The sequence below is a fragment of the Trichomycterus rosablanca genome, chromosome 2, assembly GCF_030014385.1.
Source record: "Trichomycterus rosablanca isolate fTriRos1 chromosome 2, fTriRos1.hap1, whole genome shotgun sequence".
NCBI classification, from domain to species: Eukaryota; Metazoa; Chordata; class Actinopteri; order Siluriformes; family Trichomycteridae; genus Trichomycterus; species Trichomycterus rosablanca.
In genome coordinates, this window is record NC_085989.1 from 26,349,864 (window position 1) to 26,367,704 (window position 17,841).

Here is a 17,841-nt window from a genome sequence, read left to right on the forward strand (position 1 = left end):
CTTGCTATCAGCCTCTAAAACAGTTCATGTAGAGTGGGCATTGCAGTGGGTGTCTTAAAGTTGTATTGGTCACTATTTTATTCCTCTTACTCTTACTAATAAGGTGGAAATATCATCAAGTCAAAAGTTTACATACGCTTTTAGAGGATGTGCATGCCATGGCAGACTTGCAAATTCAATGACTTCTGCAATTGTGCTTGTGACTAAATGTGTGGAAAACATACTTCCTTTGTTTAAAAATGTTCACAAATTTATGTTCCGCTATAAGTTTATTGTGATCAAAACATTTAGAACTACATGGAACAGTGGTCTCTTACTCAGACCAGGAAAACTCATACTGCCACTTCATGCACAGAGGAAATCTGTCTGGATAGTTAGATGTGATTATAAATAGCATTAACAAGTCTGCTGTGTAATAGAAGCTGCTGGTAATGGGTTTCATAATTGTCTGCAGACAAGCAAGCTTATTATTCTCGTGGATTTATAAGCTGCCTTGCAGAAAAAAAATCTCTTTCCAAAAATCTCAAATGACGGTTAACAAACTAAACTTTTTTTTTTTTTTTTTTTTGCTGATCTCATGGGAAAAAAATGAGCAGTTGATCTTTTCTAGCACAACAGTCTATGCTTGCTTGACTGTGAGAAGTGTTACCCATGTTTTATGTTTTTTGGTGTTTTTTGTATTACATACGACCATTCTGACTATTTATATGGGGTAAGAAACAAGAATTAGGACACTATGTCTCAGAGCTAAATAACATTCTACAGTAGAACTTTCTATACCAACAAATTACCTCTAAAGTTGCTGTATGTAGATTTTTGACTTACAATAAATTTAACAAAGGCTGGTAACATGTCCCTTTCATACGAGTGTATGTAAACATTTGTCATCAGTTAATATCATAAATTGCAAACTCCAAAAATTTTTATTTTATTATTTTATCTTATCTAAAATGTTATTTAATGTAAAATGAGAGTTATTGTAAAATAAGACTTATTTAGTTATTTAGTTATACAACGAAACTTTGTTTGGTAGCTCTCAGTGAGACCAGCAGCAATAATAAAATATATATAACTATGTACAACACAAAATAAGACAAAATATATAAAATATAAATTGAACAAATAGAACAATATAGAAAATATAGAATATTTACATGGTGATAAATGTATACACAGAGTGTTTGTAAAATAAACTCTGCTGTATAACTGAGAGCTCTGAGCCGTTGCGTCTGCACACACCACAATTTCATGAAAAGAACATTATAGATAATATAAAACATAAAACTAAAATTGTAAACAAGAAATGCAGTATAAGTGACCACATGCAATATAACCTGGTTGGGTGCTACTTTGTTCTCATGCATTTTTAGTTTTAACAAAGCAGCACTGGCCATGCATGGGGTGACGCAGTGATGTCAGTGTTTCAAAAAGTTGCATTTTACCTATTTACACCAAAAAGGCAAAGAAAATTAGAGTTTTCCAAAATCTTAAACTTAAGGCATATTTTAGTGACCTAAACTGCCAGTTTCCTGTGGATAGAAAACCAAAACCCAGAAAAATATGAATATCTGTATTCATATGGAAAAGGCCTTCATCAGGCCTTCATCGTGTCATCGATCCTGTAGATTTTTTTTAAAGCAGAACTTCATGTACATGTTCATAGATAAGAGTTTGGGGATGTATACAAATTGCTAGAGTTAAAATTCTACCAGTCAGTCACTGTAATTGTGAATGAGTGTTGGGTTTTTATAGGGCTATAATACTTAAAGTCCGGGTCACATAGCAGCCACACATAGAAGCTTGCAGGCAATTTATCACTGCTCACAAATATGAATTTGCGTACACAAACTAATATTTTTATATTAAGGTTTAGTACTGCTGCTAAGATCCTGAGAGTTATTGATTTTGTAATGTAGAGCAGAAGTCAATCATGTTATATTTCTTTATCACTTCATTTTATGAGACAACTGAATAAAAGATGCAGAATTACTCCCATCATCCACGGAACCTGGAATCCCAGTTCTCTGCCTGACTGATCATTACAACACAGGTGTTTGTGTGTGTATTTGTGTATATAGAAGTAAAGGAGGACTTTATTTAGATCCCCCCTTAATCTTGCTCATTGGATTTAAAGAACAGAGCTCAATTATGAGGAGCTGCTTGTGGTAATGTTAGTTTAAAAAACTTAGAGCTGAAACTGGGCTGGCTTGCTCCCGCAGGCTCTCTTGCTCAGTGGGATTCCACAGCTGAGAATATTATACACAAATCCCATTTTTGCTTGGGACATTTAATGAAATGCAGTAAAAATAAGAATCTGTGATTTGTTAATGCCCTATGACCTTATTTAAACTGACATGAAAAGTACAACTGACTGAAAAGTACAAAGAAATGTTTTCTATGACCAACTTAATTGTATTTTGTAAATATTATTTTGCTTTCAACACAAAAAATAAAAGTGAAATGTTTATTCAAATTACACAACATTTTGAAATGTTTCACAATAAGCAGGTAACAGATGAAGGTTTTATAATTGGGTATAAAAAAGAATCCATCAAATGCTTAGTCTTTCCAAGCAAAGTGATGTCGTGGCTTACCACTTAAGCCACTTAACAAACTTAATTACAAAATTCCAGTTCAAAAAGAATATTTCCTAATGAAATTTTGCAATCTTTCACTATCTACCATGCACAAGTGTGAAAAGTTAACAGTAATACATTTACATTTTTATATTTACATTTGGCCTTGCTCAGGGGACACTTAACAGTGGCCACTTAGCAGTGGTGGGGCTAAAACCAGCACCCTTCTGATTACTAGTCCAGTACCTTTACAGTTGAGCTACCACTGCTCTACAAAAATACAAAAAAAATCTTAGTCTGTGTAGGGCAAGACCAGAAACCACTGTTAATTCACATGGGTTTGGGAGTACCTCAGAAAATTGTTGTTATGTAACACAATGTACCGTTGCATCAAAGAACTGTTATGCAAAAAGAATGCTGTTCCCTGGGTCTGTCTCAAAAGTGATAAGTGTTGCAGGCATCAAATTCTAAATGTGTGTGTGTTTTTTTTGGACAAAATACAATTAATTTGGTCAGTGCAAATTAGAGAAACAAAAATGGGACATATATTATTGCCACATTTAGTATGTAGGCCTAAAGCTTTGTTACTATGTCCTGGCTTGTTAAGGTGAAATGGTTAGCCACTGTCAGATGTTTTACTGAAAAATAATGAAACAATTGAGACTATTTTTTCATATGTATGATTACAGCCTGACACACATTACACAAATTCAAATCATGAATGTCTGCCTTTCATGAGAAGGATGTTTTGTCCTAACTGCTGCCATTAGTGATCTGAATTATCTTGAATCACATTCCCCAGGTCATAGCATTATTCTGATTAACATGTTAATATCAAAATGGCAAGATCTGACAGTCATAATAAGGCCTTACATTCTTCACAGAGTCAACAAACTTGGATGAGCGAGTACTTTGAATGCAAATAAAAAAAGAAAGCTCTGAGGTTAAAGTTGATCATTCCCTTCTTAGTGCTTATTTAATTGTTGGCTCTGATTAAGTACAGGAATTTCCCCATGCTTATAATTTTGCACCCCAGACTTGCTGAAGCCAGATAAAGATTTGCCTACAGGGTTAGGGATTAAACAATCGTGCCCTTTTGCTTGTTTGTTTCAGAGATACACAAAGAGAAATGAATGAACTAAACTGCTGTGTTTAATGAATTATACAAGTCTGAATGGACCTTTTATTTTTCCTGGAAAATATCTAAGAGGCCGACTCATCATACAACAGTATACTATTTTTCTTCTGCATCAGTCTATAGTGCTTCTGGGTGTTGTTGATATATGCTGTCTACTATGCATAGTGCACTGCCTCATTTACTTACTCACTTAACTTGGGCGGCACTGTGGCTCAGTCGGTAGCACTGTCGCCTCACAGCAAGAAGACCCTGGGTTCAATCCCCTGGTGGAGTGGTCTGGGTCCTTTCTGTGTGGAGTTTTGCATGTTCTCCCTGTGTGGGTTTCCTCTGGGAGCTCCGGTTTCCTTCCACAGTCTAAAGACATGCAAGTGAGGTGAATTGGAGATACAAAATTGTCCATGACTGTGTTTGATATTAAACTTGTGAACTGATGAATCTTGTGTAACCAGTAATTACACCAGTTCATAGCGCCAACCTTGGAGTGTTGTATTTGCATTGTATGTGTTATAATTTCCTTCGGGATTAATAAAGATAATAAAATATCTATCTATATATCTATCTATCTATCTATCTATCTATCTATCTATCTATCTATCTATCTATCTATCTATCTATCTATCTATCTATCTATCTATCTATCTATCTATCTATCTATCTATCTATCTATCTATCTATCTAATCTAATCTAATCTATTCATCTATCTATAAAAATCCCAATTTTATTGTAATGTGTATCACCATAGCCTTCTTTTTGCATGTCCTGCAATGTAGGACATGTATGCTAGTAGTTCAACACACTAGGTTGTCCTGTTCAAAGCACACACATTTGTTTTCTGAATATATTAGAATGCTGTCATGTTTCCAAAAGTTTGGTATTCTCACACATTGGTGTGTTTATAACTTTGTCTTTTCTGCTGTTTTACAAATGTCAGTGCTTCTGCTCAGGCCTGTAAGCTCACAGAGAAAGAACAGATGATTTCAGTAGGTCTGGATGATATTTACAAGATTTACTGCTGTCATGACACGGTTTTCTTGCTGTGGTACTCGTGAGAGTTGTCAGCTTCTGTAAGATGTTAAAATAGTGTGAGTATAGTGCAAGTATACTGAAGTTATTGTTTAGAATCTGTGCAGGTATCAGTAAATTTGTTGTTTATTTATAATTATCTCAAATTAAAAGAAGTCGCCAAACCAGTCCAGTCTTAAAGATGATACGGCCTGCAAAACTTAAATGCATGTATAGTACAGTACTCTTACTTTTGAGTAATCTAGATATTGTTTAGAAATCATACAGGAACCATCAAGACAACGAGCGCCTTTCAAATCAAGTTATTTTGTAATTAAAAAGAAACCAGTGCTATTCAAAGAAAAACAGCCTGTGACTTCCTTTGTTTTGTCATGAGTACCAAAGTATGAATGCAAGTTAAAAATACTTTGGGCTTGTTGATCTTGACTTCCGAGCTTTTGACGCTGTATGAGCATTGACTTGCCCCATTGTCAGGTTTGATGAGTGTACACACCTTTTGTACCAATAGTTAATCCTTCTAATGCCTCCTTTTAACCTGTCACTGTGTCAGTAATGAAAAACCTGTCAGCAGGTGGATTTTACTTCTAATAAAGTTAGCATGGTGACATCACCTTCCTGTTTATCTACTGCGCTGTAGTTAAAGAATTGGTTTTTATTGGAGTCATTAGATAAGCTGTACTTCAGAACAGATGTTTCAGTAAGAAAATTGATTGTTTTATGGTTTCTAACAGTAAAATACTTTAATAAGCTCTTCAACTAGCCCAGTATTAAATTAAGAGCAGTATAGGATAAAGAAGACCACTGCCATTTGATACTGGACTGAAATGTAACGTCTCACACCTCCTCCTGGAGTTTAAACAGAATTGTTTGGTATATCACTTTTGCGCACTTTTAGGCATTCATCCATTCTAATAATCATGTTTAGCTCTATGTAAATTTAAAAAATAAAACAACTGAGGCACTAAGCTGATTTGGGTAATAAGCCATGCCTAGAGGTACACAAATCATAGTAAACCCTTCAATGTTATATTTAAACACAACAACATCAATTATGGAATGACATCATATATTATTGTTATTATTATTATTATTATTAATAATAATAATAACAATAAAATTAGCAATAATAACAACAACAATAATAATAATAATAATAACAGATTATAATCTATAACCTATTATATACTATTATTATTATTTGTATTAGTATTTTTATTGATAATTATTTTATTATATAATGATGCTTATCTTCATTATGTAGTTGTATTTATATAATATATATTATTCACATTATTATATTTAAACACAACAACATCAATTATGGAATGACATCATATATTATTGTTATTATTATTATTATTATTATTAATAATTAATTAATTAATAATAATAATAATAACAATAATAATAATAAGTGATATTATGGTGATTGAGGTCTTGTGACTGATGGATTGGCTTCCTGTCCAGGGTATGTTTTTGCATTGCACCCAGTGATTCCTAATCGGACTCACCATGATCCTGACTATGATAAAGCAATGGTAAAAACATGTAAATTATTGGCTTAATGAATGAATGATAAATAATAATAAATGATTATTATTACTATTATTATTATGTATATAATTTACATTATATAAATTGTTATCTGTACTAGAATACAGAGCACTCATGTCACACAAGTCTCAGAAGTATTACAATAAAAAATGATTGTACCTGTTTTAAAGGGGGAGATGGAATAAATGTTCTGTTTATGCACAGCTTCTCACGACTGGCAGTCATTTTAGATCAGTCATCATGGCACTAATGTGGGTTTATCTTGCCCTGCAGAAATGACCTTAATGTGATGCTTTGTATCATGGCACTAATAATGTGTAGCTAAAACTTTCTGAGTGTAGGAATTTTATAACTACAGTAAAAATCGCACTTTTATAACTACAGTTAAATTTTTGATATTGACTAATTCTATTTCTGACATTCAACTCTACATGTATGATAGACAGACACCCGCACTAGGGTTCTTATTTGTGGGCATGTGTGTAGTTGTAATGTTGGTGTGGGTGAGATTGAAAAACTGTTTCAGATGGAATTTCCATAAGGCTTACATTAACACAACCCAGGATTAAACATAACAAAACATTAATTGTTTAATGAGCATGTGTAATGACCATTTGCGTAACAAAAATGTAAAAATTGCTCATTTGCTTTTCAAATGACACCAGGCCAATTTTGGTAAATTATGTAATTGAGAAAAAAGTAGGACACACACACACACACACACACACACACACACAGCTTTGAATTCTTTTTAAGTGGACTACCTAAAAGTTGGAACCTCATATAATCTTGATCAGGAACTATTCATGTCAAGTAATATTTTTTGAAATTCTAATAGCAGGAACATCTACAATGATTTCCTTCTTTTGCAATAAGATTAAGAGCAATAGTTATGATAGTAATGATAATATCTAATGTGTGAGTTAAGCAAAGAAAAAATTATTAAGACACACAAATACACACAAAGGACACCACAGTTAAAAAAAAAACGCAAAACAAACACTACCGTATCTTATTTAATTCTTACTTAGATAATAAGTTACATAAGCAGCCAAATCAGTTAAAGCCCCAATTCCCAGAGCCTACATTCCAAATTACCTCCAGATTCTACAATTTTCCTACACAAAAGAAGTAAACCAAGGATGGTTAACTAAATGCGTTACATTTGAAAAATATTGTGGTTAATAGAAAGTTTAGATTTAGCTTGGGAACTGTTGTGAAGCTCAGTATTAAGTGATAGAAATAATTAGCATCTGCCAAGCAATACCCTAGCAACCATCGTACACGCACAATCACCTATCTCAGCAAAAGTATTAACACCCTTACCAAACACATGCTTGCACACACACAATCATATATCTCACCTAAGGAATTCAACCCACCACATGCTCTACCACTGCTGAGCTGCAATCACACTCACGTTTTTGCCAGAAAATGCACCTTTCTAGTTAAAGATGTTTAATAAGTGCACCTACTATAGTAACTACAGTTTTTTTTTTTTTTTTTTTAGTTTTAAGGCTTTAAAATACAACCTTTTTGTATTTTTCTGGTAGGAGGTAATCACAAAAATAGATTAATTTGTGGAAAATGCAATGTGGTGTTCAGTTGGTGACTTATTCAGTGTAGCTTATGTTGAGACAGAAAAAAATCTTTATGTATTGTCTTTGTTTGACACAATGTTGTTATTTAATCTTAGTTGTCTGTTAGAAGCACGTGTGTCTTTTACCTCATTAAATATTGATGGTAATTCCTTGTCACGAAGCAGGTTATAAATCTTCCCTGTCTGCTCTTGGTGAATTGATGCAGTGGGTAAAATGCATGTCCATATTCCACATCCATGACATGAATAAACATGTCTTAGTCATTAAAATAGCATTAACAAAGCCCCTGTGCCTGCCAGAGTTACTGATATTAGATGTGTATGAGTTGGACTGGAAGGACTGTTAACAAATCATTTCTTTGAAAAATAGCTTTAATGAATTAAAGAACAATTGAGAAACCTATATTGTGGGGAAAACTACATTTATTATTATTTAACCCTAACAAATCGCCTAATTTTGCACTCTCTTAATTATTTACAGATATGGTGCGGAAAAAGAATCCCCCTTTGAGAAGTTTTGGTGGCGAGGAAGAAGAAGGCGAAGCAGCCATGGTAGCCGAGGCTGCAGGTCCAGAGAGAGGCGAAACTGCAGGCAGTGAGGCCTCAATTCCAGAGGAGCGCTCAGAGCCTGGCTCCCCAGGCCCCACCAGACCAGACATGCCTGGTTTTCATTATCAGCAGGCAGGAAATACAGACGCCTCCCCAACACATTCAGATCCAGGCCAAAGTCCTAATGGTGAGGGTGAAGCCATCAGCGGTGCAGTGGAGGCCCAAAGACATTCGTCATCGTGCAGGGAGCCAGAGACTTGTGTCACTGTGCAGAGCTTTACCAGCAACGGCGAGGAAAGAGAGCCTACCCACAGCCCTTTGGTGCCGCCAGGTTCTGAAAGCCTCCACGCCGAGGGGGAGGAGGGTTCTGAGCCCACTCGAGCCCCTGTTCACCCGCTCCATACACAAAAGCCCAGCGACGAGGCCTCCAGCCCTCCGAGAGCTGAGAGTGGGGCTCCCCCACCTTCCTCTTCTTCCTCCACCTCCTCCTCACCCAAGCTGCAAGACTTTAAGTGCAACATCTGTGGGTACGGCTACTACGGCAACGACCCGGCCGACCTGATCAAGCACTTCCGCAAGTACCACCTGGGCTTGCACAACCGCACGCGGCATGACGCCGAGCTCGACAGCAGGATCCTCGCACTGCATAACATGCCTCAGTTTCAGAACCAGGCCAGAGATGGCAGCAGGACTCCAGCCATCACTGCTGAACCAGGTTCACCCAGAGCTTTGACACTCAATGGAACCTATGATGTTCAGGTAATTACAAATACCTGTCTTTTAATTTCCGTTCATTTCATTTGATTTTTTACCTCCGGGTTATCCAGGTTAGGGTCACGGTGGGCCTGTTTATACTGGAATCAATGGGTGCATTGCATTAACTCAGCCTGGACAGGACTCCATTGCAGGGCCTCAGACACCCCCTTAGACACAGCCAATCATGTCTGTTTGTTCACACCTGATAGCACCACTGGGGATTGTAACCCTGAATCACAGCTGCGCCACCTCTTTATTTTTGTACCGTTAAGGTACTGTTAAGAACATCTCTTGTAAAAGGGCAGTTGTAATCTAGCAGTTAAGGTACTGGACTAGTAATCAGTAGGTTGCTGGTTCAAGCCCCACCACTGCCAGGTTGCCACTGTTGGGCCCTTGAGCGTGGAGATTCACCCTCAGTTGCTTAAACTGTGTATTGTAAGTCGCTTTGGATAAAAGCGTCTGCTAAATGCTGAAAATGTAAATGTTGTAAAAGCCCTACTGTTGGACCCCTGATCAGGATCCTTAACCCTTAATTGCTTGCATTGGATCTGATTACACTTGAGTACGTCTCTTTGGATAACAGTGCCTGCTAAATGCTGTAAATGTAAAAACATCATTGCTGAGGATCCTGGCTGACAGTGAAAAACAAATCCCATAGTGTAGTCCTTGCTAGCTTAAGCCCTGAATATGCCTCAAAATTTATGTGTTTTGGAAGTGGTAGCTAATTATTGTTTGGAGGCTGGGGTCAGAACACAGGGTCAGCCATTGTACGGCACCCCTGGAGCAGAGAGGGTTAAAGGCCTTGCTCAAGGGCCCAACAGTAGCTGCATGGCAGAGCTGAGTTTCGAGCTCTCAACCACTAGGCTACCACTGTCCCTATTAATTAATTAAAAAGCAGGAGCAGGGTCAGTTGTCTTTAAACGGGGACACTCCAAGGCATGTTAATTTAGCCTGACTGGACAGTGTCACTCATATATCTGCAGCTTTAAATTTATGGCAAATCTGTATTTGGTTGTTGTTGAAAATTTTTCTTAGCATGAAAACAGTCAAACTAGCCTTGTTATATGGGCTCATCTTATTTACATAAAGAGTCTGTTTTAAAAATGCAACAAATTCATATTTATTAAGCAATTATTTGTTATGTTTATATCATTTGTCCTGAACATGAATCAGTTTATATTCAAGTTTAAACATCATGCATCATTAAATCTTTTAGAAACACTTTGATCAGGGTGGTGAACTCAGAGCCACCGAGGACAAGGTACCAACCCACCACAGACCACCACCTAGTCACTTCCTTCCACAAAGGAACAGTTTACAGAAGCCAGTCCAACAACAGTCATGTTTTAGGGGTTGAAAAGAAACAGCAAAAGTCAGTAGGAAAAAGCCCACATGGACATAAGAGTATCATGCAAAACTCCTTAAAGACAATAACCAAGGTTTAATAGTCAAGGTTTAATCCCAGGTCCTCCAGGTTGAAATTGAAATTAAAAAAACCCACAGGCATACGTTTGGTAAAATCCTTACTGAAGTGTGGAGAAACGTGTGCAGTTCAAATATGCAACTTTGGTTTGAGCCATTTCAGATTAAATTCTCGCTATACGTTCACAACTTTGCTTTGTATCCAAAATAAGGTAATGCCATCCCAGACTAATCATTTTACACTGAGGAGTGGAATATATTATACTCAAATTACGTTGTTCTTCTTACATTGTTTGTATTATTCCTGTCAGAAATATACCATATCTTGTTTTTCTTTGATGACCAATCATGACTATTCTATGAGAAAACATGCAGTCATGGTCTTCTCTGCTAACATATTTGTTATTTTAACACATATAAATGTCTAAAGTCATATTTTTACACCTAATTTGAAAAGTAGAAAAACTGTGGGGATTTTTCCTCTTTTTGCCGTCTCTCTTTTGCAATGCAATTTCCAGGCACTCAAACCGTTGTTAGGCTGTACAAACCTTCAAAAATGAATAATAAATCTTTATTCAACATTCATTCTGAGTGGAATTTTCCATGCAGTAATATCAACGACTGTGATTTCTCATTTATCCAATGTATTGGTAGTGTTGGGGGGGGGAGTCGGGCAAAGGAAGCCAGTAAAAACAGGGGAGTCGATTTATTTTAAACGATGGGTAATGAACAGATGTCATAGCTATTTATCTGCCCAGCTTTCTCTGTGGTTTTGCTCTGCACTTTACTAATGTCATATTTACAATTCAGCTGGCTTATTTAACTCCAGTCTTCCAGAGTAAGCCACATATGGAGGCGTTTGGCTTTTGCCATGCTGGGGCGATTTGGCAGTGGTTTGGACTAACAGAACATAATGGCTTTAATGTTACTCTTCTAAAGCTGACCAACTCATGCCAACATTTACTTCTTTCTGCTATACAAAATAAATCATTAATGTTATTACAAATAGATTTTTGTGTGACCTAACAATGTATTTCTGTTTAAAACTGACTTCTGTCATATCTAAATTAAAATATCTAAAAACATTTTTATCAATAGGTCAGAAGTAGGCCTGCTGCTATCTTTTTGATTAATTGTATTTTTAGCCTAGTAAGATTATTTAAGATGATGCAAATAATAAATAGATTTTACAGTTTTAGGTTTTAATATAGGATTTTATGATGCTAAAATTTTAAAAGCCCCATCATTCCCCATCCTTTTGAGATCCAAGTTTGAATCTACACCGGGTGTACAAAGATACAATTGGCTATATCTGTTGGGATAGAGAGTCAAGTTTATTCCTCGTTACTGCTACAGTTGTGGCCTCTGCTGACTTGTCGAAGGTGTCTGCACGGAGATGAGGGGCATGTGTTAGGTATGGTACTCCTTGGTTCAGGGTTTTGGGTTCAGGGTTCAGACAGCGGTTTTGAGCTAATTGGAAACTTTCACAAAGTTTGGCACAAAGTGCTGAGCCATGACCCATCATTGCTTGTAAAGTCTGATCTTTTGGTGGATCCTTTTATACCCAATTATGATTCCCTCACCAGTTACCAATTCATCTGCTTATTGTGGAATTTATTTATTTAGTATTTTAGATTTTCTATAAACTTTTCACTCTTCTTTAAAAATGTGTTGCATCAAGTTCAGAATTTGTATTTACAAAATACATTGATCAGTGAAAACATTGGAAATCGTCTGTTATAATCTTATTATAATATATAAGCTTCTCGTACTTTTGTTAGTTAAATAAAGATTTAAAAGAATTAACATCATGGATTCTTGTTTTTATTGCATTTCACAAAATGTCCCTGCTTCTCTGGAAATTGGGCTGGTGTGTTTTTTTATGGTCTGTTAGAAATTATAATGATAAATAATGATGATGATGAGATTTGGGTCCATTCATCTACAAATGCAGTATTTTATATTACTTAGTACATCGGTTTAATTTTAACGACTGTGTATAATAAAAAGAAACAGTGCTGATTTGCTTTAAAATGCTGCTTAATGCCTAGGCATATTTGAATAGCTTCATGTTTTTGCTATGCTGCTTACTGAATGCTATTTGAATTCTGTGCAGTGAGAAGTGCAGAACATAAAAAGCAGAAATTAACAGCTGTTTTCTCCGCTAGATTGAAGATATTATGGAAAACTAACCATCTATTATCTGCAGCATTATTTCTTTGTTCTTCTAACTGCACACATCATTTATCATCACTGTTTTACATTCACTTTATTCAGCTTCTTTTGCCAATAATTTTTTCTACCTCTGTCCTTTTTCTCACAGGTGACATTAGCAGGGACCTTTATCGGCATTGGCAGAAAGACGCCGGACTGCCAGGGTAACACCAAGTACTTTCGCTGCAAGTTCTGCAACTTCACCTATATGGGGAGTTCATCAGTGGAGCTGGAACAGCACTTCCTGGCTGCCCACCCAAATAAAATGAAGAATCCATCGCTGGCCACTGTCAATGCTGAAGACAAAGTTCTGGAGACGAAGGGCAACTGTGCACCCTGGGCAGGAATTGAGGAACAGGGCACGTGGGCTGAGCGGGTGGCAGTCAGAGCAGAGGATGACTCTGTGGCCGGGTATTCGGTGCCAGTCCGACCCGTGGGCACTGACATTCCAGCAGCATATTACTGGTGCAAATACTGTAGCTTCAGTTGTGAGGCGTCCAGCTCCTCCAAACTGCTGGAGCACTACGAAAAGAGGCACTGCCAAGTCACAGGGCCAGAGAGCAGCCCTGGTGAAAGGGAGCGAAAGACCAGAGATGGAGAGAGAGGAGATACAAATTCAAGGAGGAAAGAAAACCAGAGTGGCAAGGCAGGCGCAGGCACGGACTCTGAGACGGTAGTGACCAGCTACAATTGCCAGTTCTGTGACTTCCGCTACTCCATGAATCACGGGCCGGACGTAATCGTGGTGGCACCATTGCTGCGCCATTACCAGCGGGCGCACAGCATTCACAAGTGTGCCATAAAACATTGCCCGCTGTGCCCACGTGGCCTTTGCACACCTGACAAACATCTGGGTGACGTCTCATACCCATTCGCCTGCCGTAGGAGCTCATGCCCACATTGTGCACTGCTTCTGCTTCAGCTGACGCCTGCAGGCGGTGCTACACCAGCACCTAGGGCCACTGTCACCCACCTGTGTGATCAATGTGCCTTCACCTCAACTGATGTGGACTTGCTACTGCTGCACTACGACAGTGCCCACGCTCCTCGTACCCTTTTGGAAGCCAAGGCTGAGGAGGAGGCAGCTGGTGAAGGAGGGGGGCAAGGCCAGCACACAGAGTACAACTGCACCAAGTGCCACTTCTTCACTGAGGTGGAGGAGGAATTTTTTCGTCACTACAGGTAACAACACACTGTGAATTAAGTTTGTAGTATTTTAGGCAAGCCCCTTTTATTCTAACCCTTTAAAACATGAATTCTTCACGTGGGCTCAGGACTCAAAGTAGTGCTAAAAATATATTGTTATTATACTTATAATGAATAATAATAATAAATTAATGATTAAGGCAATAAATAAAACAGAGCTATACCATATGGCCAAAGGTATTTGGGAACCCATATTTATACTCATATTTATAAAATGAAGATATTTCAGCCATACCCAGCAAGTAACAGGTGTATAAAATAATTCATTCATTCATTCATTTTTTATTTGGTTTTGGTTATATTGGGTCTGATTAATTAAGCAAAGGTTAGAAAACACCCTGGACAGGTCACCAGTCCATCACAGGGCACACACACACAAACATTCTTACATGCACATTTAAGCAAATTTTGTATCTCCAGTTAATCGGACTGCATGTCTTTGAACTTGTGGGGGAAACCCGGAGTACCCTGAGGAAACCAACACAGACACAGGGAAAACATGAAAACTCCACACATAAATGACCCTGGTTGCCCAACCTCTTGCTGCTGTGAGATGACAGCGCTACACAGTGTCGCCCTGTATATAAAATCAATTATATTACATCATTTGTATCCCTACATCTTTATGGTCAGTTAAAAGACCCTCATCTTTATCTGTGCCTCCGTGCACAAAGCAAGGTAAATGAAGAATGGATAGATAAATTGACATGTTGATTGTGAGCCCAACCTTAATGTCCAACACCAGTGCCCACACACACAAGCCTTTCCAAAGGAGTAAGTGTAGGGAATGGGGATCATGAGTTCACAATGTATATGGTTTTGAAATAAGATGTCCAACAAGCTAACTGCCAGGTGTCCACATACTTTTAGTCATGTAGTGTATATAAGTTACTAGTAAAAAGAGGAACCTTGAACAAATTGTTTCAGATTTTAGATTTTTTAGATTTAAGTTGGCTTTTTCTGTGGCAAGCAACTCTGGCTCTGACTCACTGATTCTCTAAGGCAATGAATCACTGTCTCACTGATTCTGTTCATGCATCAAATTATCATCAAAGAGAATTATGTATTAAATAACAATAAAATTTTGTGCTTGTCAAAAATGACAAGGATAATTTGAGTTGTTTCAGTTTTACAAGACCTGTTGTGACAGAACCTTTCATAATATCAAACAAGATAAAAATATCTTCTATTCCACATGCATGAAGTGAAAGTTAAGACTGCACACTGCTGATAACATTTCTTTGTTATTTTTTGCATATATGTATACATATCACACTGTACTACAGTGGGGCCAAAAAGTATTTAGTCAGCCACTGATTGTGCAGGTTCTCCTACTTAGAAATATGAGAGAGGTCTGTAATTTTCATCATAGGTACACTTCAACTATGAGAGACAAAATGAGAAAAAAAAAATCCAGGAAATCACATTGTAGGATTTTTAAAGAATTTATTTGTAAATTATGGTGGAAAATAAGTATTTGGTCAATAGCAAAAGTTCAACTCAATACTTTGTAACATAACCTTTGTTGGCAATGACAGAGGTTAAACGTTTCCTGTAAGTCTTCACCAGGTTTGCACACACTGTAGCTGGTATTTTGGCCCATTCCTCCATGCAGATCTCCTCTAGAGCAGTGATGTTTTGGGGCTGTCGCTGGGCAACACGGACTCCACAAATTTTCTATGGGGTTGAGGTCTGGAGACTGGCTAGGCCTCTCCAGGACCTTGAAATGCTTTTTACGGAGCCACTCCTTCGTTGCCCGAGCGGTGTGTTTGGGATCATTGTCATGCTGGAAGACCCAGCCACGTTCCGTCTTCAATGCTCTCACTGATGGAAGGAGGTTTTGGCTTAAAATCTCATGATACATGGTCCCGTTCATTCTTCCCTTAACACGGATCAGTCGTCCTGTCCCCTTTGCAGAAAAACAGCCCCAAAGCATGATGTTTCCACCCCCATGCTTCACAGTAGGTATGGTGTTCTTGGGTTCTTCTTCTTCCTCCAAACACGACGAGTTGAGTTTTTACCAAAAAGTTCCATTTTGGTTTCATCTGACCACATGATATTCTCCCAATCCTCTTCTGGATCATCCATATGCTCTCTGGCAAACATCAGATGGGCCTGGACATGTACTGGCTTAAGCAGGGGGACACGCCTGGCACTGCAGGATTTGAGTCCCTCTCGGCGTAGTGTGTTACTGATGGTAGCCTTTGTTACTTTGGTCCCAGCTCTCTGCAGGTCATTCATCAGGTCCCTCCGTGTAGTTCTGGGATTTTTGCTCACCGTTCTCATGATCATTTTGACCCCACGGGATGAGATCTTGACCCCAAGGGAGATTATCAATGGTCTTGTATGTCTTCCATTTTCTTACAATTGCTCCCACAGTTGATTTATTCACACCAACCTGCTTGCCTATTGTAGATTCGATCTTCCCAGCCTGGTGCAGGTCTACAATTTTCTTCCTGGTGTCCTTCAACAGCTCTTTGGTCTTGGCCATGGTTGAGTTTGGAGTCTTACTGTTTGAGGCTGTGGACAGGTGTCTTTTATACAGATAACGAGGTCAAACAGGTGCCATTAATACAGGTAACGAGTGGAGGACAGAAGAGCTTCTTAAAGAAGAAGTTACAGGTCTGTGAGAGCCAGAAATCTTGCTTGTTTGTGGGTGACCAAATACTTATTTTCCACCATAATTTACGAATAAATTCTTTAAAAATCCTACAATGTGATTTCCTGGATTTTTTTTTCTCATTTTGTCTCTCATAGTTGAAGTGTACCTACGATGAAAATTACAGACCTCTCTCATCTTTCTAAGTAGGAGAACCTGCACAATCAGTGGCTGACTAAATACTTTTTGACCCCACTGTATATTAGCACTAAATTGTGAGGGTTAACAAACATAGTTATGTTTTATACATTCATCTCTCAATACTATTAAAGTACTTTCTTTTTTCATTTCATTTATTCTGTTAAGGCAGATTCTATTACATAATCAGAGTCAGTTCAGTCATCGAGTCTCTGTGAGGCTACGGCCATTGTTAAGATTACACATAATCAAATCATGCATGATGTGATTAGACTATCTGTTGTTGTGATGCACCAGTATTTCTTTCTTACTAATAAGCAGCAGATTTTCCTCACTGTTGCTCCATGCCTTAAGTTAAGCAACAGAGCCGAATAAATTCAGAATTTTAAACATCAGGTAATCCTATCTCTCTTTAAAACATTCCCTTCTTGGTTTTGATTTAACTTTGCCTTTAAGCCAACTATGTATGTGTGTCAGAGAGGATTTTCTGTATGAAAACACTTAAGCCATTATGGAGAAATTCTTTCTCTTCATACTAGCTTAATGGGAATGGTTTCTCCAAGCATGGGCATTGTCGTGCCCTACCTTAACATAAGATCCCAATTATTGGGTATTTTCTGCCATTCTTTACAGGCATGCTGGGCTTTGATTTTTTGGTTTCAAATCCTCCAGTTTTATACTTGTTTGTTTGAGTTTAGAGCAGAAGGTCAAGAAAAACTTCTTGCGAAAACCAACATATATTTTCAGTCATTACTTTCCTATCTACTTAAACTAAAGTTTGTGACAGAGTTGCTTTTTTGAAATATAATACTTTTTCATAAACTGTTTATATATTTTTAATGTAGTAAGATTTTAAGGCTTACCTTTTATTAAACCATCTAACCATCTTCTCCTAACAATTAAATAGCTTTTTTTTTTTTACTATTTCTCATATGTAATCTTTAAAGTGCTTAACAATGAACTGGATAATCATGTCTGAACTAGTATATATTATATAACATTAAT

The 17,841-nt window shown here is 37.5% G+C and overlaps 1 protein-coding gene across 4 annotated transcripts in view; it reads left to right on the top strand.

Moving 5' to 3' along the window:
- Positions 1 to 17,841, top strand: part of trps1 (trichorhinophalangeal syndrome I) — a 93,005-nt gene that overhangs the window by 28,201 nt on the left and 46,963 nt on the right. For all 4 annotated transcript variants that reach the window (XM_063013196.1, XM_063013188.1, XM_063013181.1 and 1 more), the window contains exons 3-4: positions 8,374 to 9,200; positions 12,943 to 14,015. In XM_063013196.1, coding sequence (XP_062869266.1) covers positions 8,374 to 9,200; positions 12,943 to 14,015 — 1,900 coding nt within the window. The remainder of the gene's footprint in view (positions 1 to 8,373; positions 9,201 to 12,942; positions 14,016 to 17,841) is intronic.